Raw genomic sequence first — 26,974 nt, 5'->3', positions numbered from 1 at the left:
AGAAGCACCCTGGTGTCCCATGAGGCAGCCAAAATATAACTCAAGTATCCAGCCTCATAAACACAAGAGTCAACAGAGCAAAGCAAAACAAAGCACGAGGGAAGTGGACTTGGCCCAATGGATAGGTCATCTGCCTACCACATGAGAGGTCCAAGGTTCAAACCCCGGGCCTCCCTGACCCATGTGGAGCTGGCCCACGTGCAGTGCTGATGCACGCAAGGAGTGAGTGCCCTGCCAGGCAGAGGAGTCCCCCGCATAGGGGAGCCCCCCACACAAGGAGTGCACCTCGTAAGGAGAGCCGCCCAGCATGAAAGAAAGTGTAGCCTGCCCAAGAATGAAGCTGCACACACGGAGAGCTGACACAACAAGATGACACAACAAAAAAAAGAAACACAGATTCCTGGCGTCGCGGATAAGGACAGAAGCAGTCACAGAAGAACACACAGCGAATGGACACAGAGAACAGACAACTGGGGAGGGGGTGTGGGGGGGGGAGGGGAGAGAAATAAAAAAACAAAGCACAAGACAAAATAAAATCAAAACAAACAATACAAAAGCTGCCAGGTTAGGATCAGCAGGAATTTGGGCAGAAATTTGCTTCCAAATATATTCTGTCCATTATTTCTATATCTTTACCCAACACCTTAAGGAAGAAAATCCAAGTTTAAAATACAGGAAACTGCAAAATACCTTTCTTCCAGTCTGACAGTGACTTGTTGCAGGATCTGTACAGCCTGCTTGTGATACTCCAGCTGGGCTTGTACAAGTGCAGAGAGCTGGCTCACCTGTTCAATCTGCAGATCAATGTGGGAAATCACAAACCTTAGTTACCAGGTCACTATTCTTAAGCAAATACTACTGCCCAGTTCAAACAACACAGCTGCTCACACAGTCTACCACTTGGTGATGTTAAGGATTGAGTGGTGAGCCAGGCTAAGACAGACAGCACTAAGGTTCCAAATTGGTTAAGGATAAGAAAGCATGCTTTCCTTGGAAACTCCAATACCATAAGGAGAAGCAAAATTGGTAAGAATCCTCATGAAGATCACTTAACTCTTATTAAATGCTCTCATGCTTACCTACAACCTGCTGATTAGTATTTGACTTCTTCTATTGATTTCCTATAGGAAAAACAGGCATTGAGTAAAGGACTTGCCTCTTTGCTACCCATGCTTTCACTCTAGGTTACTATTATTGCTGTTAATAAAAATGTGAATTCTGATTTCTCACACCAGGCACCACAGAAGGAAGTGTGTGTGATTTGATGGAAAAATGTTTGTCTTCTCTGATATTCATCTGTTCTGTAAGGAGTTTGGATCAGGTGAAATCTTGGATTTATTCCAGCTTGAATATCCTAAGCATCTTTGGTACCCATCAAGTTGTATCTCATGATGTTCTAGCTGGGGAGTAGCCTCGACGTCCGCAGAGGCAATGCTGTCCTGTGAGTTTGGGGTTGGAGCAGGGTCCTGGGTATAGGGAAGGAGCACCATAAGTTGGGTCACCTCTGAGGGCTACAGTGTTCCCCAAGCAGTCAGGCAAACACAAATTGCTTTACAAAAACACATTCACAACCCCAGGCCATGTCTCTCAGTGGTGGAAACATCCTGATTTGTTCAACATGCCTCCCCTGCCACTTCTCAGGGCCAAGACGGTTAAATAATAAGTACAAACGCTATATAATATCTTGGCACAAGAGGGAAGTGAAGATGAGCAAGGATGGGAAAGCTGGATTAACCAGTCCTATGACATGAGAGAAGGAAGGAAGAACTGTCCTCATGGCTTCGAGCTTAACTCAAAAGAACAAAACTTCTAAAGCTATGCATAATAATTCAGTACCCTGGAATTGTGCAAGCAACTTTTAAGCTGTGTAATATTTACCCCAAATGTAGTTTCTATGGTATAATCATCAATCTCAAGAGAAGTTATTTTTGAAAGAAAATACCAACTTCATTTCAAAATATTAATCTATGTTGGGCACTCAATGTTGAATGTATTTTAGGTGATATTCTTTTACAGTATGAAGTTGATCTGCCCTGTGTTTCAAAGGAGTATTTGGTTAGGTCATTAGACTTTTACACAGATCATGAGAAACATTTGTTACCTCCCCACTATTGGCGATGCTTTAAAATTCATTAGTAGACAAAATTCTAGTTAAATGAGAGAAATGCAGAAAAGGTTTGCCATTTCTCAATCTACTCTACAATTTTAAATTATTTAAAAGAAACAACCATCTAATGAAGTTCTCATCACATATTATAACCAGATAGTAACATTTTTAATTACATGACTCTTTAAACCATTAATCTTGTGCCTCAAATGACAAGATTAATTTAAAAACCACTGGGGAGTCACTCACATCCATCTCCAGGAGATTGAACATGCTTGACTCAGCAATTTCTTTAGACTCATCAAATTTCTCCAGAGCTTGACGGAGCTCTTCATCTGGAATCTTGCCTTGTCGTTTCTTCTTATAATCAAAGTCCAGGCGTCGACCTTCCAACTTCTTTAGATGATGCTGAAAAAGTCAAGGGCTAAATATGTTTTGAAAAAACCTGTGGAAAAGGACTTTTCCAGTTGAATTTCCATCATGCCCATTAACTTCCAAAATAAATAAGATCAGCTAAGTTTTACAATATCATGTCACCAGAGAATAAAGGAAACATGTATCAGTGGGCAAACCCTTGCAAGGCTAAATGTAGCATTTAAAAAACATTTACGAGAACATTTAAAACATATTTAAGAATAAGAAATAAATTGTGGGAAATTACAGTATCCTTTATTTTCTGGCCTTGTTAGGCCAAAGTCAAATTGGAACATGCCTTTCCATCCCATGAAAGAATTTGGGGATATGCATACATATCCCTATCACACATGGAAAGAATACATACATAGGGTCCACAAGTCCCCATCCTCAAAAGAAAGTGTAACTCATGAAAAGGCAAAGAAAAAAACACTTTCCTTGACATAAAGTGAGAAAGAATAGTGCTTTTGCTTTTAGAATCACAGAATGACAGGGGTGGAAGGGACTGATCTTTGAGTTAATCCAGTCTGTTAAAACCACCTATGTTGCTTATTTTAAAAATTGGATTCCTAATCCTAATCATCTGCATCAAACTATCTGAAGCCCATGTGACTGATGCAGCTTTAAGATCCACTGATTGAGTTTAAAGGTTTCCATTTAACAGATGATGAAACTCAATTATGAAATCTAAATTGGAAAGGGCCTTAAAAGGGATCTCATCTGATGCTCCATCCTCAGCTTCAACCCACTCTTCCCCTCCTCCATTATCCCAGTGAGTGGCTGCCCACCCTCTGCCCAATGCTTCTGGTGACCAGGTGGGAAAATAGTTTCCCAAAGCTACAAAGGATCCCTGTCCCCCCTCCACTGAGGGCTGCAGTCCATCATACCAATGGATGAGCTAAATGCTAGAATTTTCCTTGTTCCTGGGTGTATATGGAATGGAAAGGAAATGAAAAACACATAGTAGGACATGTTGAAGAAATGAAAGGTCAAGGAGAAAGAATTACATCTCAGAACTTCCCTTCCTCACCATCTCATGCCAATTCTTTTAAAGCATTTGAACCACAGTCGGGTGCAGGGTACCTTGAGCAAGTGGTTAAGGCTGAAGAAGATTTAAGCTAGGAAGAAGGAAATCTAGGAGGTATCTCATTTTGAGTCATGGCAGTCCATTTCCAAGTCAAGAAAATTAAACTTTGGACAGATTTAACAAATATTTGTTGAATGAATTAACAAACAAATAAATAATGTACACCCATTTAGAGGCAAAGTCAGTTAAACTTTATTAGAAATATTTCAATTGAGTTATCTGCTTTTAGAAACAGGACAGTTGCTTATTCTTCCTCAATCCTGATAATCATGAAAATATGAAAACGTGCAGTTTTAGATGAAGTTATTTTATTTATGCTAACAGCTTAGCTAGACTTTCAGAAGGAAAAGTAACCCGGAAAACTATAGAATAATTAATCAAATAGTGTATTTTTGTGAAAAGGATAATTATCATTCTGGAGCAAAAAGTTTAAGGTGAACCCTGAGTGAAGGCAAATGTAATATTCATGAACAGTACAATCATAACATCTTAATGGCTGCAAAAGATATTACAGTTCTGGTTTCTCTCAATTTATCTCACAAGACTGTTTTGTAATTCATGTGCCCAGTGCTGACAGCAAGCAACATAGGCTAAATTTTTTTTTTTTTTTAAAAAGGAAAACGGCTCCTGCATCTATTCAATTTAAACTGCCAATTTCCCAGAAGACTAGCTGCGGATACCTGAATTTCTCTCAGGTCTTTGTCATGAAGATTCTGAAGGGGGTCAATGAAGTTCTGTTTCACTTCCATGTCCAAAGAGTCTTTCACCTCTGAGAGTTCCCGCATTGCTTCTCCCACGTCACCGAGGGCTGGACCTGCAAGGGGAGAATGAGTCTCTTTTATGTAAAAGGTACAAAGACGAAAAGCATTTGAAACAACAGGGCTCTGCACAGATGAAAACCCAGGGTTTATTGCTTGTCTTCTGAAGACAACCTAGACAAGAGAGAGCATATAATGGCTACTTGAGAACAGCGGGTTTTCTACACACAGCCGTTTATACAAGGTAAAGACTCAATGCTTCCTAAGGGTGCTTCACTCCTTACTATAAAGACAGTATAATTTTACTTTTCTTCAAATATTTGGGAAGCTCACCTCCCTCTCTTGTAAGTGCCAGCTTTCCCTAATTAGTGATGTGATGTGCCTTGCGGCCAATTCATTGAACAGAAGCAAAGACCGAAGAGAGCGAGCAAGTTTAACCAGGAAGGACATTTATTTGCTGAGTCCATACCTCATGAGGGTATGAAAACAGAATGTGCTTATTAGTATGGTAGCTGAGTATCTGGGTCTCAGAGGAGAGAGGGGTGAAGGAATAAACCAGGCTTCGCATAGGGCAATGGAATTATGTACTAAGAAGCAAAAAACAGAGACCTAAGAAAGCCCATGGGGAGGGAGGTGAATCTAGCAGGCTGTGTTTTGACGGCTCACTCTGCCTCAGTACCTGCTTACTGTGAGACAAACCCACTAGAAAGTGTTCAGGCATCTGAATATGTCAACCAAATCTGTGGTAAAGATTAAGATCTCATCAGGGAAAAAACTTAAAACCCTTAAGACAAATCACAGTAAAGATGATTAAACAATTCTGAGAACAATTGTGGGGGCCATATTTGCATGATTTAAAATGGAGAATCAAAAATGTAAAATGATTTGAATAACTTCCTACAGATTTCTTACCGGTTCCAAAATCCCCATGGACAAACAAAAGAAACTGACATGTGAGCAAACATTCGTTACCAAAGTTGCAGTCATCTCCAAGCTCTCTTCCAAACTTGAGCATGGCCTCTGCCAGTAGCGCTTCTGCCTGAGGATAGCCCGGCCCTTTCTCCTGGCCGCGGATTTTTGACATTGTGTTGATCATGCTGAGTTTAGCTCTGGAAGCTGAAGGCGAAGAGATAACAGGTTGTCAAGGCAGGCAATGCAATAGTGTGGAAACAGGAATAGATGGGGGATCAGGCCTTAAAGCAGCCTACAAACTAGCTCAGGTATTTAAAAGTATAGCTTAAGCTTCCAGACTTATTGGATTCACATTTATATTTTGTAAACAATAAACTCTTCCTCAAAATCTAATGGAGAGGGGAGTGGATGTAGCGCAATGTTTGAGCACCTGCTTCCCACGTACGAGGTCCTGGGTTCAACCCCCACTACCTCTTTTCAAAAAAAAAAAATCTTACGGAGAACAAGGCAGGAAAGGCAAAGCTGTTCTGAATGAGGTGGACTCCGGCCCTATTTTCTTGTACCCTTTCCCAGCCTCACTTTATTGTGGTGACTCCGGGCAGTGCCACTGTGGGACTGGGGAGCTCTAGGGACAGCATTTGGAAAATGATGGGACTGTGTGCTCTCCAAATTTCAGGACACCAGTTTCATACTTCATTTCTAAGAGTCTGTGAATTAAAGAAATGAATGGCATTCTTGCAGTGTGGGCATTATGCCATGTTTCACTCACATCATGGATAAAATAGAACTATTTTCAAAACAATTTCTCAACTAAGATTCTGATAGTAAACAGTTCTATGAAGAACAGAAATATTGTGCCCATTAAAAAGACAATCATTTCTCCAGTACACAACTTCACGTGAAAGTTAGCAAATATTTGCTATAATTTAAACTTATTTTTTGCTTTTATTTTTATAAAAGAAGACAAACCTAGATAGCTTTAGTGGAAGAAACAGTTTTATTAACAAACATTTGGAGCCAGTGACTTAACTGGGGCCAGGATGCTTTAATGGGTCCCCCAGGTTCATTAAAGTTTGGCTTGTACATTAACCTAGGACTGGGCCCAAGAGCCCACTGCATGGAAACCTGATAGAATTACAGCTAAAGGCACTTCGCACATTCAGTGGCTGGCATTTAGTCTTGAACATTTATTTCAAATAGGCTTTTATTTAAACTTAGGCCCTGAAGGTTGAGACTGGAGATGAAAGGAGGTATCATACGGTCACTACCCAAGCCTCCTGCCCACGCCAGGGATATGACAATCAGCAAGACAGCTGTGGTTTCTGATTTTGTAACATTTATAGTAAACCAGGGGCAGAGTCTATTTAAAATACTATTAGAATGAAGTATATATACTAAGCACCACACTTGGGGATTACAGCAAGTCACAGAAATAAGGACCCGTTCTAATCCATGGGAGTGGGACATTGCAAAGAAGGATTCCTGGAGGGAGGTATCTTTGAGCTTAGAACCATACAGTGAGTGGCAGTTGGGCTAATAGCATAGGCAAAGCCTGGTTGTGACTGGAAAAAAAATACGAGATTATATTTTTCTTTATTCTGCTTTTTATCTAATGTTAAATCTCATGCTAAATTCTAAAGATTGGAAATTTCACATAATTGCACATTTTTGAGGGGAAAATATTAGGGTATATTTTCAAAGACTTCTCTACACTAAACCATATCTGAAAATCAAGAAAGACACAGTTCCTGCCTCAAGGTACTCATGTAGTGAAGAATCAGATAAAAAAGCAGAGTGGCAACAAACTTGATAAAAGCTAAACCTAGGGGAATACAAGAAAGGCACATATAAAAGTGAAAAAAATGTAAACACTATCAGTAGTAAAGAATGAATAGAAAAAAGATAAATGGAGATCAAAGAAGTGGAGTAATGAAACCATAAGTGGTAGTTAATCTCTTCATAAAAGATGGTTATTGATTTGTGCTTCTATCTCAGTTTTGTTAAGAGTTATGTTAAGTAATTATAAACTGTTTAATAAACAATGGGCTGGTTTTCAAACTTATTATTTAGAATTTTGTACAATTATGAAGAGCTTTTATTCTCTTACTAGTTACTTAAAGTATCTTGGGTACATTCTACTTTTTCAATGATAAGGGGGAGAAAACCATAATCTACTCATTTATCTATTTTTTCTAATCACCTAAATCATCTAAAATAATTATTAATTCACATATTTGAAGAGACTGGCTTTTAAAATTCATTCACAAATCCATTACATGGTTTTTTTAGGAGGTACCAAATGTACATTGATACAAATGTACTATTGTACATGGGAAGCAGGCACTAATCACTGACCTACATCTGCTCCCCAATGAGAGTTGGTTTTTTCATTTGTTTGTTTTTTGTGTTTTAGGAGGTACTGGGGATTGAACCCAGGACCTTGTTTTACACATGGGAAACAGGTACTCATCTACTTGAGTCACATCTGCTCCCAAACTCATTACATTTTAATTAAGAATCTTGGATTAATAAAACTTCTTTATTCTTGAAAAAGATTACCAGACCTCTAAATTAATCATCTTTAAATGTTAATGTAATGGTTCAAAATCATTTTTAAAAGCAGAATTTTACAAAACAAGGACTGTGGCTGGAAAATACAAATTTAAGGCATATTAAATTCTTATAATATGGTACCAGCCTGTATTGCTCCACCGAGTTGGTTGTCTCTCTAGGGACCTAACTCCTTTCTCTTCTTCACACTATTGTAGAAACAGCTTCCCACTAGCAATCTCTTCCTGCCCTTGAGAGCAGGACCTTGGTTATGCTCATGCATTTGTCTCCCACAGATACTTGACTTAAAACCTTGTGTGCAGTAACTGCTTTACACCTGTCTGCTGAAGGAATGAATAAATTAATGAATAGACTAGCTTGGAAAAAATACAAGATACAGCCATCACAGTGGTTTTCAGAAGCAGGCTCAGCTCTCATTGTCTGGCTAATGCATCTAAGAGGTTTTTGAAGCTTAACAGGGAATGGGGTCCAGAAAACTGGCTTCTTTTTTGGGGGGGAAAAAATGTAGTAATCCAATAGTTTTTGTTTGCTAAAAGAGAAGAGGTGACACCTATCCTTGCTGGAAGTGGAATTTCACATTAAAATAGGGGATATTAAGGCCAGTCCGCACACTGAATGGTGAGACTCGCCAATCTATGTGCCCCACTATCTCCCAGAGGACTAGCAGCCAGGCTTCCATGGTGTAAGATTCTTCACTAAGGAATACAACCAGTCCACAAGAAGAGACCTGAAGACGCTTACAGCTGGAAGCATGCAACACAACGAGAGCAGGCTGATCAACCTAGCATGAAGCTGTTGCAGTTAGTAAGGCCCATCCACCCCGTGTACAGCTTTAGTGTCCTATCAAAGAAGATGAAATTGAGAGACACCTGACAGAGCAGAAAAGGAGTCAAAAATTTCCATCATCCAAAATGTGGATCAAATGGCACCTAAAACTGGAAAATCAAGCAGGAGCAACATAAAAATGTTGTTTCAAGGTGTACAAGTGAAAAACAAAGAAATAGCCGGAACAACCTTAAACGGAGGAAGGATGCAATTCAGGGGACTGCTGTTTTTGCAAAAAGTGTTGTAAAACTATTTGCTTTGAAAATAAAGTATGCAGGGAGTGGATGTGGCTCAAGTAATTGGGTTTCTACCTACCACATGGAAGGTCCCAGGTTCAGTTCCCAGTACCTCCCAGAGAAGATGAGCAAGACAGTGAGCTGGTACGACAGGCAGCAGTGGCAAGCTGATGCAACAAGATAATGCAACAAAGACACACAAAGAGGAAAGAAAATGAGAGACACAACAAACCGCGGAGCTAAGGTGGCCCAAGCGACTGAGTGCCTCTCTCCCATACGGGAGGTCCCAGGTTTGGTTCCTGGTTCCTCCTGAAGAGAAGATAAGCAGATACAGAGAGCAGACAGCAAGAGCAAACAAAGGGGGGTGGGGGTGTGGGGGGGAATAAATTAAATAAATCTTTAAAAAAATAATGTATGCATGTATTACTTCCATTATATTAAAATAAATTGAAAATATTTCATACTTTCCTCAGCAAAAAAGGATGTTTAAAATAAGACCTAACTTTAGTGGCTGAAGTTGACAACTGTCTTGACATGCACTGCTCTAACCCTGAGGGTCTTTAACCGAAAAGTTTCACTAAAAATACATTCAGAATATAGAGAATTGGCCAGAAAGAAACATTAATAAGAATTAACAGGTGAAATACATCACCAGAAAATACCATCAAAAGAAAGGGTTTAACAAGTTTTACATATAGGGGAATTCTGGAAGAAAATTTATCAAATGAACTGCAACAGCAGGAAGTGAAATTAGGAAGGCCATGAAAGGCTGACCTAATCCAAAAACTGCTCCTGCGGTTTTGTCATCTGCTGAAAACAGCATTTCTGTTTTCACCTTAGAAATCTACTCCATCTTTTAAGGAAAACAAATGGGGCAAACAAAGCTTAATCCCAATAAAAATCCCAACTCTATACTCTGCAGCATCCTGAAGAGATTTCTAATTGTGGGAACAGATGAAGGGAAGTCAGAAAGTTTCTGAGAATAAAACCGCAGCTCTGCTCACCCTGCCTGTCAGTTACTTTCCTCTGACCTAAAAGTAGCGTGTGTGGGAGTCACTGCTCAGTTTCTTTTCCATGTCTGCTTATCTAGTGTGGTACTAGCTGGAAATGGTGATATCTTCTGTACTTCTGATAAGCTTTGGCTTTTGTTTTCTTAATTCAATTGAACAAACAGGAGAAGAATCATTAGGTCTTTCATGAAAAGCAGCATAGTTTATTAAAAGAAACATTAGCTTTGAGCTTATACAACCGTAAGTAAAAATATAGGCTCCAAGTCTTGATAGCTGTATATGCCTGAGCTAGTCACTTGTCGGCAAACCTTAGTTCCCTCATATTTAAAATAAGAAAACGACCTAATTCATAAAGTTGTTGTCAGCATTCAATGATTAACAGCAAACAGAGTAGTACAAAAGCATTTCCTTCTTCTTCTGTTACATTTCGTTTTATATGCTGAAGTGTTCTGTCAACCTGATTGTGCTGGGAACTATATTTCCCAGCACCCTGGCCCTACATTTCCGAGTTAAAAGTGGTCCAACGTGAAGTGGTGCAAGATTTGGGAGGTGAAGCTGAAACTCCAGCCACAATGCTCTGAAGGCTGCCACTGGTTACAGCTGGTGAGAGGTGGGCGCAGAGGTGCCAATGGGCTCCAGTTGTCCTCACTCTTCCTGACCTGTGTCCAGTTCTTCCCACATGCTGGCTCGGCCGATCAAGCGCGATCCTAGGCCCTTCACTGATAATGTGCTGCACATTCAGAGGAAGGAGCCTGGAAGAGCTCCTCAGACCCTTGCTGTCTTGTGCTGGCAGCTGGACCTGCCTACCTTCTAGATTCCCCTGCAAGCACCAACTCATTCACCTGTGCCAGAGATGATCAGCGACCTTGCTCTTGTCCTTCAATTGCACTTTGGGCTTTTATTTCCCCAGCAACACCCACAGTTGTTTATTCCTATAATAAATACCTTATTGTATAATATTCACAGTGGCTTTACTTCCCTGATTGAACACTGACTGATAGAGTGTATGATGGATAATATCTCAACTGGCTGAAAATTATGATTGATATTCTGTATAGAGACCTGAAAGTGAGTCAATAGAACTGACTATAAATATTTTAATTCTGCAAATCCATGCTTTCAGGATAGATATGAGAGAGTGACTGAAGGTAGGAGCTACTGCTAACTTTGGAAAGAACACCAGAATGGAGAGTCAGTATAACAAAGTGTGAATCAGTCAGACACTGGAGTCAGACTGCCTGATTTCAAATCCTGGCCCTATTTCTTAACTATTTATGTAAATTTCAGCTTGTCAAATTTTTCAAAAGCATCTGCTAGGATTTTGATTAGGATTGCATTGAATCTATAGTTCAGTTTAACAAAATTGAGATTCTCAATCTATGAGTGTGCTATATTTCTTTAATTACCTTTTGCATTGTTTGATAGTTTGATAGTTTTCAGCGTAGAGATTTTATATATTAAATTTCTTCCTTATTAAATATTTTGATTTTCTATTTTTCATTGCTAATATACAGAAATACAGTAATTGTTAAAACTGAAAAAAAATCCATATAGTAGATGCTTGTTTTGCTGAATGATTTAATTCAAAAGTTTCAATTTTTTAACAAATCAATTTCTTGATATATATTAATAAAGCACAAATCCATCCGAAGTGTACACTCAAAGGTATCCAGTATATATAATCACAGTTGTGAATTTATCACTTCAATAATTTTTAGAGCATTTTCATTATTCCAGTAATGATAATAAAACAGACCAAACAAAACTCAACACCTCTCAATCTCTCTATGCTTCCCCTGCTAAAAAGAGCTGCTATTTTTTTTAAGATTTATATATTTTTTTATTTCTCTCCCCTCCCCCCACCCTCAGTTGTCTGCTTTCTGTGCCTTTCGCTGTGTGTTCTTCTATGACCACTTCGATCCTTATCAGTGGCACCAGGACTCTGTGTTTCTTTTGGTTGCGACATCTTGTTGTGTCAGCTCTCTGTGTGTGTGGTGCCGTTCTTTGGCAGGCTGCACTTTCTTTAGCGCTGGGCGGTTCTCCTTATGGGGCGCACTCCTTGTGGCAACCCCTGTGTGGCAGGGCACTCCTTGCGCGCATCAGCACTGCGCATGGCCAGCTCCACACGGGTCAAGGAGGCCCGGGGTTTGAACCGCGGACCTCCCATGTGGTAGGCAGATGCCCTATCCATTGGGCTAAGTCCACTTCCCTAGAGCTGCTATTCTCTCTAGTTTGTTTGTATTTAGGTTTTCTAAAAAGTCTTCTATAAGCAATATCATACATATTTGTATTTTACATGAGGTTTTGCTATGTTATACAGTCCCATGTTACATTTTTTAGCTTTTCTTCTAGTAACATACATGTCTTTAGGCTTTCCTTTCTTCTAGTCACAAATACCACCATTTCTATTCATTTCCAAAGATTTACAAACAACCTTTTACCAATTCTGCACAGATTAACCCTCAGCTTTCCCTCTCTACCCTTATTCTATTTTCTGATGACCTATATTCTAATTCTTAATTCCATGAGTTTACATAGTATATTTAGTTCATAATAGCACAATCATACAATATTTGTCCATTTGTGTCTGACTTGCTTCACTCAACATAATGTCTGCCAAGGTCATCCATGCTGTCATATACTTTACAACTTAATTTCTTCTTAACACTGCATAATAATCCATCAAGTGCTTACACCACAATTTGTTTATCCATTCATCAACTGACGGATACCTAGGTTGTTTCTAACTTTTGGCAACTGGGAAAATGCTGCTATGAACATTGGTGTGCAGATATCTATTTGTGTTACTGCTCTCAGTTCTTCTGGGTATATACCTAGTAATGGTATTGCCAGGTTATATGGGAAATCTATATTCAACTTCTTTAGGAACCATCAAAGAATTCTCCATAGTGCCTATACCATTCTACATTCCCACCAAAAGTGAATAAACGTTCCTATCTCTCCAACATTTACAGTTTTCTGACTTTTTAGTAGTGGCCAGTTTATTAGGTGTGAAATGATATCTCATTATAGTTTTGATTTGCATTTCCCTAATCACTAGTGATGTTGAGCATTTTTCATGTGTTTCTTTACTATTTGTATTTCTTCTTTGGACTGGTGTCTTTTCAAGTCTTTTGCCCATCTTTTAATCAGGTAGTTTGTCTTGTTTTAATGTTGAGCTATATGATCTCTTTATATCATGGGTATTAAACCCTTATCAGATATGTGATTGCCAAATATTTCTTCTCATTGAGTAGACCACCTAAAAGTCTCAATTTTTAAATAAAGGGAAGCGGACTTGGCCCAGTGGTTAGGGCATCCGTCTACCACATGGGAGGTCCACGGTTCAAACCCCGGGTCTCCTCGACCCGTGTGGAGCTGGCCCATGCACAGTGCTAATGCTCACAAGGAGTGCCCTGCCACGCAGGGGTGTCCCCGCATAGGGGAGCCCCATGGGCAAGGAGTGCGCCCCATAAGGAGAGCCACCCAGAGTGAAAGAAAGTGTAGCCTGCCCAGGAATGGCACTGCCCACACGGAGAGCTGACACAACAAGATGACGCAACAAAAAAACCCACAGATTCTCGTGCTACTGACAACAACAGAAGTGGACAAAGAAGAACACGCAGCGAATAGACACAGAGAACAGACAACTGAGGGGGGGGGAAGGGGAGAGAAAAAATAAAAAAATCTTAAAAAAATTTTTTTAAGATAAAGTTCTTCTGTATTTATCATTTTTTTTAATCCTTAGGAAAGATGTCTGTTTTCAAATGTACCATGACCATGACCTCCTATTGCACTCTGCTATGGAGCTATAGGATGCTAGTAAGATCTGATTATGAAACTAACTCTGTGGTATGGCAGGATGGCTGGGGAGAGCAGGTCATGCTCTTGGCATGTCTTTCTTTTTTTCCCTTAATGAGATTTGACTTCCAAGGTCACTAGGCCTTTTTGTTTCTCTTCACTCCATTCCTTAAAACGTAAGAGGGTAGAGTTCTACTTCTTAAACTAGTCTAAGGGGCCAGGTTTTGCAACCCCACTCACTCCAAACTTCCCTTATTAACATTGGCTCTTTGGTAGCACTTCATTTCTAAATTATGCCACAAAAACATGCTTTATGTGAGAATGACAAGAAAGTGATCACGTAATCAACCAGCATTAGGAAAAAGGCTCTTGTTTCCCCTAACAAAAAAAGGATTCCTAAGTTGACTATTATGAGCCCTAGTTAAGGTAACAAAAGATTACATAAATAAATATAGATAGATAGCTCTGGAAACAATTAAGTACAGAAAATACTGAAGTTGTACTGCTTGATAGAATTGGTATTTTCCAAAAATCTATTTTGTTTTTTTAAAAGATTTTCTCTGTAATAAAATGAACCAAACAATAATTTATTAAGTATCTACTATATAAAAGGGACTATGCTAGTGAGAGTTAGCCAGTGGACAGTGAGAGAAGCAAGGTTCAACCTTTGCTCTCAAGGAGCTTATCATCTGACTGGAGAGTAAGAAAGTGCTCTAACTGCAACTCAAGGCAGAGAGCATGGGCTATATGGTGGATAAGGTTATGATCTATTTCCATCACAGAAACGAGAGCAATGAATTTTGCCTAGAAGAGTACGGCTGGGAAACCTCATGACAGATGACACTTGAGCTGGGTTTTCTGGATGAGTGATCTGTAAAGGCAGAGAAGGTGGGAAAAGCCACACTAAACATTTGAAGATTATGAGCAAAGGCAAAGTAAAAGCTTGGTATGTTTATAAACTTCAAAAGATTTAGGTGCAAGGGCAAGGGAACAAGTCAGGTGGAGAGGGTACAAGGCTGGAACCAGGTTGTGAAGAGTTAAGAATTTCATGCTAAGGAGTTTGGAGTCTATTTGCATAGAATTGATTCCCATCAAAGATTTCTGACAGAAAATTATGTAATATCTGGACCTATCAAAGGGCTTTACCTCAGATTTAGTAAGATTTAGGTTAGGATAGGAGAACCCTATCATCAATGTAGGCGATTGGATGACATAGGAAGACACTGGGCACAGGAAGACCAGTTACGAGTGTGTGGTAATAGATGAGCTATAAGGAATAGGGGGAAAAAGAGATGAATTTAGAGCCCTTTGGGGGATCGAATTAGACCAAGTAACTAATCAGAAAAGGGGCCATCTGTGAAAATGTTAGAGCAATGGTTGGCTGCATATCACAATCACCCGGGAGCTTTTAAAAATATCAATTTCTTCAAAATTGGTCCTGGGTCAACTAGATTCCATTGGGGATAACACTACATCTTGACTGCACCTCATGCTACACACAAAAATCAATTCTAAGTGTACTACAGATCAAAATACGGAAAGAAATACACAAATTCTAAAAAGTAATACAGAACATATCCATGACCTACAGAGTATGCAAAGACTCTTTTAAAATAGGTCACATAAAGCACTATAAATAAAGGAAAACCTGGTAAGTTAGACTACATTAAATTCTTACAAAAGAGTTAAAAGGCAACCAAAAAAGTGAGTGAAGTCCTATATATTCAAAATAGGACTTGCATTCCAGAATATATAAAGAACTCCTATAATGCGGTAAGAACTACCCCTTCCACAAAAAAAAAAAAAAAAAAAAAGAAGACGACACAATACTTGAAGACTTGAACAGAAACTTTATGGGAAGGGATCTCAACTTCATTAGCCATTTTGGAAAAGAAAATTAAAATCACAACTAAACATATGAAGAACAATGGTAGAGATGACAATAAAAATAAAACAAAAACAAAATACCAAGTGTTTGACAGGATGTAGAGCAAGCAGAACATTTCAATCCTGCTAGTGGGAGTACAGATTGCGAGAACCATTTTGGAAAATATTTGATAACATTTAACAAAGTTGAACAGACATAAATCCTGTGACCCAGCAAATTCTACTTCTAGGTATATATCCGTCAAAAATGTATACATGTACATTAGACATCGACAAAATGTTCAAGGCTATGCTATACAAAACAGCCATAAAAAGGAAACACCTGAGACATTTATCAGTGGAAAAAGATAAATTGTGCTATATTCTCACAATGGCATGCTATACAGCAAAGCAAATAAAGAACTACATCTATACACACTAACAATGTTCAGCAAAAGAAGTAAAAACAAAAGAGTACATGTTCATTAATTTCATTTAAGTAAAGTTCTAAAGCAGACAAAACTGTATGGTGTTAGAAGTCAGGAAGCTTGAGTCTGGGAAGATTTCTTGGTCACCAGTTTCTTTAGCTGCCAATACAAGAGTTTCAGTTTATGATAATTCATTGAATTATATATGTTTTGATTTGTACACTGTACTTTTCTGCATATATGTTATAGTTGTGGACAATTACTTCACATGTTTGGGTAAATAAGCTGATGATTCCCAAATTTGTCTCCCCATCTCAGATATCTCCTTTGAATTATAGACTCGAATATTGTAATACCTGTTGACTTTACTAAGACATTAAGGTATCTGAAATTTGACATGTTCAAACTAAACTCCAGCTTTCCTATCATCACCCCAAACTTGCTCCCCTCCCACACTATTTCCCATATTAGTGAATGCAACTCCATTCATTCTTCTAGATGTTCAAGCCCTAAACTTTACAGTCATCTTTGGTACCTCTCTTTATCTTATGCCCCACATCCAACCTGCTAGTTGTTGTGGGAAACTGCCTTACCTATTTGTTGCCTCCTGTTATTGTAAATTACCTTATTGTAGATGTTGTAAGTTGCTTTCTGTAGCCCACAGCTGCTTGTTAGCTTTCAAATAAATATGATGGGGAAACTAGGGTTGAGGTTCTCAGTTTCAAAAGCTGTGAAGTCCCCTGGTCCCATCTTTGTTTCCTTCTTGTGTCTTTCTTTCTGTCCTTTTATTTCTTCAGTTCTATGTTGCCTTCCCTTCGTGCAGACCTATTGCTGAGCTAGTCTCAGCAGTTAGTAAATTCTGCCAGCTATGCATTCATAACATATCCAAATATTAGACCACTTCTCACTTGTCTCAGGCACCACATGGTTATTAAAACAAAATGGCTCCCTGCTTTCACTCTTGCCCTACCCCCCATAATCTCTTCTCCATACAAAAATCAGGGTGATCCTTTTTAGTGAAAGTCAGATCACGTCACTCTTCTCAACGTCATTCCAGGTAGTCCTATGTCATTCAGAGTTGAGTCAAAGTCTTGGCAATGGTGACAAGGCCAAATGTGTTCTGCCCCCACCACAGCTCTTTGCTACTCCCTGCAAACATCAAGCATTCCACCATCCTGATCCTGGCCATCCTCTACCTCCCGTCCCCTTCATTTTTGTTCAATGCACTTATCACCTGGCATTAAGTATTTCTCTATCAATCTCTTCCTACTAAAGCATAGGGAGGAACCTTGCTTCATTCATTGCTGAATGCTTAGAACACTGCCTTAGAATAAATATGCAAGACAACTGAATAAATAAGTGATATTCTCCATCTATAAAATGATGAAAATCAAACCTACTTTGTTGGGTTATTACAAGGATTGGAATGATGATTGTAGCATGTCTGGCATTGTGCTTGGCACTATGGAAATAATAAAATGGAAGCTATTAATGATAAATCATTATATGGGAAATAGTTCAACCAAGAGTTAGATTTAAATGAATAAATACCTTTCCAGATTGTCATGGACAAGGGGAAACTTCTTAGAGTTAGTGATTCAGATATAATATCTAATGTTGCCTCTGGTACAACACTGAAGTAAGGAAAAAGAGAGGCAACCTGGGCCAAAGGAAGTGTCCCAGGTAAGTGAGGAGGTAAAGGAGAAGAGGAAGGAACCAAAGGAGAGTCAGGACTCTACATTTCCACCTCCTTCCTCCCTCCCCACCACAGACCCCTCTCCCTGTGGATTAAACCTGAAAAGGCTGTAGAATTGATAGGAGAACTAAGTTTTGGGAAGACTTACTTTGCTGGCCAAGGACGATGAATAAAATGATAAAATTCTTTTTCTTTCTCAATGGAAAAATAAAACCTAGGGTTAACTTTCTAGCTCTGTGCCCCTGGACACTTGACAAAGGTGGAAAGTCAGTTGTTACTAGGCAAAATTGCTTATGGTAAAAATCACTCCTGATTGATACACTACATCTAGACTGCACAATTGTAGATGAACTATAAAACCTGTGGGAAGCCTTAGCTCTGGGCTTCCATAAGTGCAATGTGACTGAGCATTTTCCTTGCCAGGACCTGGAAGCTATGCTGTTACAAAAATTTTTTTTTTTAAGATTTATTTTTATTTCTCTCCCCTTCCTCCCTCCCCCGCCCCAGTTGTCTGCTCTCTGTGTCCATTTGCTGCATGTTCTTTTTGGTCTGCTTCTGCTGTTGTCAGCAGCATGGGAATCTGTGTCTCTTTCTGTTGCATCATCTTGCTGCATCAGCTCTCCATGTGTGCGGCGCTAGTCCTAGGCAGACTGAACTTTCTTTCATGCTGGGTGGCTCTCCTTATGGGGCGCACTCCTTGCACATGGGGCTCCCCTACGTGGGGACACCCCTACATGGCAGGGCACTCCTTGTGCACATCAGCACTGCGCATGGGCCAGCTCCACACGGGTCAAGAAGGCCCTGGGGTTTGAACCACGGACCTCCCATGTGGTAGACGGACACCCTATCCACTGGGCCAAGTCCTCTTCCCTGCTATTACAAATTACTTTGCTGATATCCATTCCTGTTGGGACATGGGACTTCTAAGTCAGGATGACTACCTTCACACCCAATCAATTGTGCTTTCATTCTCTAGAACTGGAACTATGACTAGGTGGCCAAGAAAATAACCTGTAACTGCTGTGCAGACTGCTGAGACAACCCTTACCGAAGAAAATGCATGGCTTCACCCTGCTGCATTTCATGGTCTTAATATCCTTCTAAATGAGTACAGTGCCAGGTGAAGTCTACTACTCAAGCCATATGAGGCTAATTATCTGAGCCCATGAAGACCCACAAGGTGAGTGCTACAGAGACTTAGGAACAATTTGAGATAAATATTTTATTACTATCTTTTTATATCCAGTTATTTCAACAAATTTTATATCAAGTTAATTTTTAAGATCTGAATTCCTATATTTATGAGAAAATCATTTATTAATTTTCATTTCACATGGATTTCTGAAGCTCTCACTCTTTGTAGACTCCACCTGCGTTTTTCCTCCTTGAGTAAGGTCATCTGAGGAAAACATCAAAAGAAGCCTTATAGAACTACAAAGTTTCCTGACCGCATGGTTTATTGAGTTTTCAGGTGCAGATGTTTTATTGATGAAGCATGCTTTCTTTTCATAAGCACATAAAAGTGAAAAATGTGAAATCAACTGATAAATGTGTAATCCAAGATTTTCAGAAATAGAAGTCAGGTCCCCTCTCATTCTTAAAGTTCTTCCCTTCATATCTACCAACCTATAGGAGCTACTCTTTCCTTGGTGGTTTCACCCCATGGAGTGCTGAAGTCAGTTAGCAAAGGCTGATGGGAGCCAATGAAGAAATTCTCTTCCCAATTCTAGTTCATTGATGTCATGCTGGCAGCCTGAAAATGGTCCTGGGAGTCTTTACAACACCGATATTGGCAGATGCTACAATCATGGCATTTTTTCCAGAGAGAGAGTTGTTAAAAAATTACCAATACACCACTGGCTAACCCTTCCAACTTGTGGGAAAGCTTGTTGAACTCCAATTCTCATTTGTGGTAGCCAAGTAACGTAGTAGTATACCACCTCACTTTCAAAGATAACAAAATATTTCAAATTTATGAAGAAATGCAGAGAATACCACCACACTCATATAATACACTACTCACTATTGTTACACACTATACACTATTGTATGTGTATTGTGTTGTATTGTGTATACACACTATTGTATGTGTATTGTATTGTGTATATACACAATATACTATTGTTAAAAACAATAATCAAGGCTTTTCATCTCAGACTCAACCACTGGTTCCTGACAATCTCTGAACAGGTACTTCTATGCTAGCATTTCTGACCCATTTATAAAACATGAATGTGCACACTCATATGAATGTTTGTTGAGGCTCTGAAAAACATCTTTGGAAGTACCTTCATATTCCTTTTCTAGAAACACTCAAAGAAATGTCAGGAAATTTGGATCACAAGCCTTTGGGAATAATGAGAAGTGGTGTTTCCTAAGAGGGTTTGTTTCCAAAGACCATGATAGTGGATGATGGAATATTCCTTTTTCTAAGTGAAAAAAGAGCTGAGGTCTTTTTTTATGAACTTCATTTACTATAATTCAAAATGGATCCATGACAAATGAGATTTCTGCGATTCTGGAAACCAGCAGTCTTTGGAAAACAGGAAGCTGGAATGATTAGGCCTAGCACAAATCTAAGCAGAGGGTGGGAGGTAGGGGAACACAGGTGGTGGAAAAGAATGTTCGTAGTTGCAGGGGGCAAGAACGAAAGGCAACTCTGCCTTTCTGCACCCCACCTTCTCCCCACCCTAAATGACAATGACAGAAGTGTTTGGGTAGAGACCAATTCTCCTTTTGAAAATAAACATTCTGACTCTGCTTAAAATTGCTGTATTATGCTCTTGATAGTTGCTTCCTTCCTTCGTCAACTGTGAAATTTCAAATAAGAAAACATATTGCCAGGGCATCTGTTTGTCACAACAGGGAAGAAGAAAATCCAAACTCCCACCCTAGGCTTGTGTTGATGGACACAGCTGACATCTCATGCAGAACAAGTGACCACATTACCCAAGCCACATCTTCATGTTGTGATTGCTGTGGGAAAAGTTAGTGGAAACCTAATAAACTAGTTTGCATGTACAGAAATCTGAAGACACGGGGTGAATTTTCCAGAAGATTTTCACATCTTTTAGGAACTAAACTCTTTTGTAATCACTACCTACCTTACAAAAATAAATCCAGGGCCCCAAAAGAGCAGAGTTCTCTGGCAGGACAAATGCTTAATTATTTGTGTTAGTATTCATAATGCTACCAAGATAGCTTTGAAAGCTGAAGATCAGGGCCATGTGTCAACCCATAGCTATCATTTCAGAAATATCTACTAGGTATAATTCACATACATCATCTCTTGAATTCTCACAGTAACACAAGAGGGAGGTTTGGTTTCCCCATTTCACAGGTAAGGAAACTGAAGTGCAGGGAGGTTATGTAACTTGCCCAAGGATACAGCAATGAGCAGCAGAGCCAGAATGTGAATCCTAGTTGTGTGTCAAAGCCCACTCCATCGTTACTTTATTGCATCTTTGTTAAAAGAGGTCAAATTAAGACTTGTCAACAATAAAATGCAGAGTTTTATCTATATTTACACTTGTTAGCTGTTTAAAATGCAGAGATGAAGAAGTGTGATAGGTGCTGCAACTCCAGAAGCAGAAGCAGCACCACACCACAAGCTGGGAGTTCTGAGGTCATCCATCTAGTGTGACCTGACCTTAGGCGAGCTGCTTCACCTCTCTGGACCTTTACTTCCTCACCTCTAACACAAGAACACCAGCCTACCAGATTTCTGTGAAGCTTTTCAAATCTAAACATTTCAAATACAAGCATTAGAACACAAGGGAAAAAAGGTAGATGATTTGCAAATGTATAAATGGTATATATCCATCCCAGTGAATCTAGAACCCTTAAGTAAAATTTCAAAACCAAAAATACTCTTTTGCAAAACCATTCCTAAGAACAAAACTAGTAAGTCCTACTTTAAAACTCCAATGGAAAGATTTTAATTTCTAAGTCCTTGTTTAAAAAAAAAATCTGTAAGAATATATACTCTAGCCAGACCATTTCCTGACAATCTGGTGTCTGCTTATGGGTCTTTTCAAAAACAGTAGTTTTTTTTAAAGATCACAGATACTTCAATGGGAAAAAGTAACTTATTCCCCCTTCTAGGGGAAACTGTCAACTTTTATAAAAGGTACTTAATTGCTAACTTCAACAAGCATTATGAATAAGCATTGTTAAAATAGAGGACCATGGCAATATTTAAATCTGAAAATACAGCCTCTTTTTGAAGATAAAAAATAAAACTGTGTTCTCCAGTGAGAGAATCTTTTATTGTTTCCTACTAACACAAGAGCACATGGTATCAAGGGACTAACACAGGTGAGGTCTAAATGCTGATCTAGGCTGTGCAGGGAAGGATAAGTACTTCCCACCATAAGCCTCAGTTTTGCTTGGTTATAAGGAAGAGATAATAATACTTAGTGATAGAGTTGTGGTAAGGGTGAAATGAGATGATTTGTGTAATCAAAGTAGGTATTAAACAAGTGTTAGTTCTTTTCACTCTGGCCAGAGAAAACTAGTTGATAGCCATTTCACTTGTAAATAACCACCAACAGTAAAAATCCATTCACCTCTTTAGAAAAGCTTGTTATAGAGTCAAAGCTCAGTGATATCTCTAGTTGGAGGGAAAAAAATTCTGAATTATTTTAGCTAAATTTATAAAGTCTAACATAGCAATTGAACAGGAATATGAGTATAAATGCCCAAATCATGATAAATTATATTCAGGACTTTATACTAGCAACAAAAGGTGTGAAATGAACTTTTAGCATATACTGCATGTTGGCAACCTACAGTGACTGCATATGATGGCCTGATTTTCCTGGGTGAAATCTGAGGACACCTTCAAGTTTGAATGTGGCCCTGTGGTGTGTGGTACGTTGTGAGCAAGGTGCTCCCTTGCCTTATACACTAACGATTATTAAACAACTCAGAAGATGTATATAGTAATGAGGATTTAAGCAGATTTCCTCAAGCTTCTGCAGTTTCGTTTGAAGCTACATATTAGAAGGGATTGAGGAACAGGAAGAGGAAGATTTGCCTGCTGTTTCATACAAATATGTAACTCTAGCACTGGATCATGCTACTCTTAGCCCAAATAATGCTATTTATGTAACACTTTCTCCAAGACGACAGAGCTCTCTTATGCCCTGAGTGGGAAGCAGCAGGAGGTATTTCAGGACACTGAGCACGGGACACAATCATCAGGCCAAAGAACCCATTTCCCATCTGAGGATAGGTGTGGCACGGTGTAGGCACAGGCTCAACAGCATGTGCTGGGAAAGTGGGTAATTACCTTAAGGGCATAAAATGATTTGTGTGATTTGAAAAATACACAACCCTTCTATGTAATCACATCAGAAGCCTTTGCTTCTTCTGGTTTTCAGAACAAACAGAGGTTGAGAGCTTGACACTAAGAACTGTTGTGGGGAGAGTCCTGCAGTGGGACTTTTCCTCAGAGGCGTTGCCTGTGAAGGAATTGCTGGGTAAACACTTGAGATGTCTTCAGGTAGGGCTCCAGGGTTCTGGGAAGAGAAGGTAACATTTCTTGATCTTCTACTTGCAGGCACTGGGACAGGTGCTTTTCACTGTCTCATGCTTCAAATACAAAGATACCTTCAGTCTTGTCATGGAAGGCTCAGGGCCAGAAAGGACCAACTCCGCCTCCCAGCAGAGACCAGCCCTTACCACTCCCTAGGGGATTCAGAAGACCTCATCTGAGGATGTAAAATAATGGTACGTCCATATTATCTCCTTATTCAATGTAAAGTATCTGGAAAGCAAAATTGATTGGGGCAAATGGACCCATGGCCCAAGAAGGCAGTTATGTGCATGAAACAGGAGCTCTGGTTAGGGTCTAAACAGTCACACTCTACCAGTTATCTATGCTGTTTAAAAAGTACCACAAACTCAGTGGCTTTAAATAACACACACTTATTTTTTTTTTTTTTTTTTTTTTAAAGATTTATTTATTTATTTAATTCCCCCCCCTCCCCTGGTTGTCTGTTCTTGGTGTCTATTTGCTGCGTCTTGTTTCTTTGTCCGCTTCTGTTGTCGTCAGCGGCACGGGAAGTGTGGGCGGCGCCATTCCCGGGCAGGCTGCTCTTTCTTTTCACACTGGGCGGCTTTCCTCATGGGCGCACTCCTTGCGCGTGGGGCTCCCCCACGCGGGGGACACCCTTGCGTGGCACGGCACTCCTTGCGCGCATCAGCACTGCGCATGGCCAGCTCCACACGGGTCAAGGAGGCCCGGGGTTTGAACCGCGGACCTCCCATGTGGTAGACGGACGCCCTAACCACTGGGCCAAAGTCCGTTTCCAACACACACTTATTATCTTTACGTTTTTGCCGGTTTAGAAGTCCAAGCACAGCTGAAGTGGGCGCTCTGCTTGGGCCTTGTCATCTGGAAGCTTGAGTGGGAAAAAAAAAATCTACTTCCAAACTCACTTGGGTTTTTGGCAGAATTAATTTCCTTCCAACTGTTTGATTGAAGACTCTGGCTTGTTATTGGCAGTCAGCTGGAGTACACGCTTAGATCCCAGAGGCCACCCACAATTCCCTGCCATTGGCTTTCTCCACAACAAGGAAGTTTGCTTCTTCTAGTCCAGTAGGAGTAGGTCTCTCTCTCCACACTGTGAAGACAGTCTTAAACAGCATAAGGTGATCAAGGGAATGACCTCTCATCACCTTTGCCACATTCTACTTAAGAAGCAATTCACAGGTACCACCCATACTCAGAGGGGAGAGGGGTTTGTACATTGAATCATTGGGGGAAGGGGGAGTCACTCTAGAGTACATTTGTCACCTATAACAAAATTGAAGGTATCTTCACATTTTATAGTAGGAGACAGTGAAAACAAAATGGACTTTGGAGATAATCACATCTGAATATGAATTCTAGTTCTGCTGTATGACCTTGGACAAATTATATAGCCTTTCTTCAAGCTTCAGTTTTCTCATCTGAAAATAGGGACAATTACCTAAGTCTGTAAATATGAATGATCTATCAAAAGCTTCAGTCCAATGATCTTAAACATGAAAATATGCACATCCACACTTTTTCAAAATAAACTGTCAATGTATTAATCGTGCATGGCAGTAAGTAGATGTGACACATTAGAAAAACAGATTCTATCCTGGTCTCTACAAGTCTGCAGACAAAGATTCTACCTGAAAGGTTAGCTATTTCTATAAGATGGCCCTTAGGCTTAACATGATTTGATTCATTCTTTCAAAGTACCTACCTACTAAGTACCAAACACTGTGCTATGTACTGGTATATATAAACAAGCAAAAATAGCCCCAGTGCTTGTCCTTGAGGAGTCTGTGTTACAGTGGGAGAGATACACAGCATTCATTCAGTCAATATTTCCTGAGCACCTGGAACTGTTTTAGATATTAGCAATAGTAAATAAAACAAAGTTCCCAACCAGGTAGAGATTACATTTTAAATGGGAAATAAGGTAAACAAACAATAATGGTGATTGGAAATAATAGAATGGGATATGACAGGGCTGGGAGCTCTGTTAGACAGGGTGACTAGGGAAGGACTGTGTAAGAAGATGACAACTGATTAGAGGTGGAGAGAAGGAGCAGCCACAAGGGAAGCTGGAGAATGCAGTTCTGGGAGACGATTAAGAGGGAAGTCTGTAGGAAAAAAAAAAGTCTAAACTAGTTGATACAATCTCTTTTCAGGAACTGATTAAATATTTAACTATTTAAAAATTAACTTTTATTTCCACAGGCAACATTCTACAAATGAAATATGAATTTATTATTAAAAATTCTGAATAGATAGCTAATAACCTCAATTTAACACACCAATCTCAGGCATGGTGGAGAAAGCTACACCATGTAGACACTGAAGGGAAATACATTTCTGTAGAGAACTGAACCCCTACTATGCATGATATTTTTCATGTTCGAACTGCTTTTTATTCAAGCAGCTTGGAAATTCATACTGGATTTATCAGGGTCAGAATAACTTCTGAATGTAAACTGAAAAACTGCAGCTCTCTGCTGCACGTATGCTAAAGTTGGAATGGAAACACAACCCAACCAGGCCTGTTACTGTATTCAAGGGGAAGATCTCTTCTATAGTGACATCCTGCTCCTATATCAAGTTTCTACCTCTCTACTGAAAAACAATCACTATAGCATCCATAAGCCACAGAGCTCAACATCTACCACACATGGAACTATAATAAGTAGGTTGAACAGCAAACTGTCCAATGCTGCACTGTCCATTCTGGAAACCACTGGCCACTTGGGACTACTGAGCACTTGAAATGTGGCTAGTCCAAATTGAGATGTGCTACGGAGAAGATGCACACTGTATTTTGAAGATTTATTACAAGTTAAAAAGAATGTAAAATATTTCATTGGTAACTTCTAATACTGATTAATAGTTTGGATATATTGAGCTACATATATTAATTTCACCTTACTTTTTGCTTTTTTAATGTGGTTACTAGAAAACCCAAAATTATAAATGTGTCTTCATCATAGATCTGTTGGACAACACTGATCTAGTGCCTTTTTCTTCTGAAGAAGGCATCAGAGTTCTCAAACAGGAAATCTGATTTATTATCTTCTCCAGTGATCTTCACTCATGGCTATCATGAGAATAGCAGTTTACAACCAGCAGAATGGAACTGATGACACTATTTTTCATGTTCAAATCATTGTTTATCTAAGCAGTTTGGGCATTTTTACTGGTTTATGCTGTTACTGTCACCATAATTCCACAGTGTAAACTGAAAGCCTTTAGAGTTCTCTTTTCTGTTCTAAAAAGCCCTGCTTCCTAAAGCACTTCTTTAGGCATATGACCCAAATACCCTTCCCTGACTCATCAGTTACCTGGAATTTCCAGAAGGAATTAGCTAGGAAGCCCTCTGGGCTACTCCTTTCAGAGCGTGTATAATTTATACTGCAAGACCGTAAGGTCCCAAGAAATTTCTTAGTTCTGGCCCCTATAGGATCTAGACTTGGCCTTTGCATAAAAGTAAATACATGTGAATTCAGAGAGACAGAAAGTAGATTAGAGGTTACCAGGAGTAGGGGTAAGTGTGTGGGAGAATGGGAAGCTATTGCTTCAAGGGTACAAAGTTTCTGTTTGCAGTAGTGAAGAAGTTTTGGTGATGGATGGTGGTAGTAGTAACACAACACTGAACACATAATTAATACCACTGAACTATACACTTAAAAATGGTTAAAATGCCAACTCTTATATATGTTACCACAAAAAAGCAATTTTAAAAAAGATA

The 26,974-nt window shown here is 39.4% G+C and overlaps 1 protein-coding gene across 3 annotated transcripts in view; it reads right to left on the bottom strand.

Moving 5' to 3' along the window:
• Positions 1 to 26,974, bottom strand: part of SH3GL2 (SH3 domain containing GRB2 like 2, endophilin A1) — a 253,693-nt gene that overhangs the window by 5,236 nt on the left and 221,483 nt on the right. For all 3 annotated transcript variants that reach the window (XM_071216756.1, XM_071216757.1, XM_071216758.1), the window contains exons 4-7: positions 5,339 to 5,482; positions 4,289 to 4,422; positions 2,357 to 2,515; positions 691 to 794 (exon numbers count right to left, since the gene is read on the bottom strand). In XM_071216756.1, coding sequence (XP_071072857.1) covers positions 691 to 794; positions 2,357 to 2,515; positions 4,289 to 4,422; positions 5,339 to 5,482 — 541 coding nt within the window. The remainder of the gene's footprint in view (positions 1 to 690; positions 795 to 2,356; positions 2,516 to 4,288; positions 4,423 to 5,338; positions 5,483 to 26,974) is intronic.

The sequence above is a fragment of the Dasypus novemcinctus genome, chromosome 8, assembly GCF_030445035.2.
Source record: "Dasypus novemcinctus isolate mDasNov1 chromosome 8, mDasNov1.1.hap2, whole genome shotgun sequence".
In the NCBI taxonomy this organism is placed as follows: domain Eukaryota; kingdom Metazoa; phylum Chordata; class Mammalia; order Cingulata; family Dasypodidae; genus Dasypus; species Dasypus novemcinctus.
This window is presented reverse-complemented; position numbering and strand designations above follow the sequence as displayed.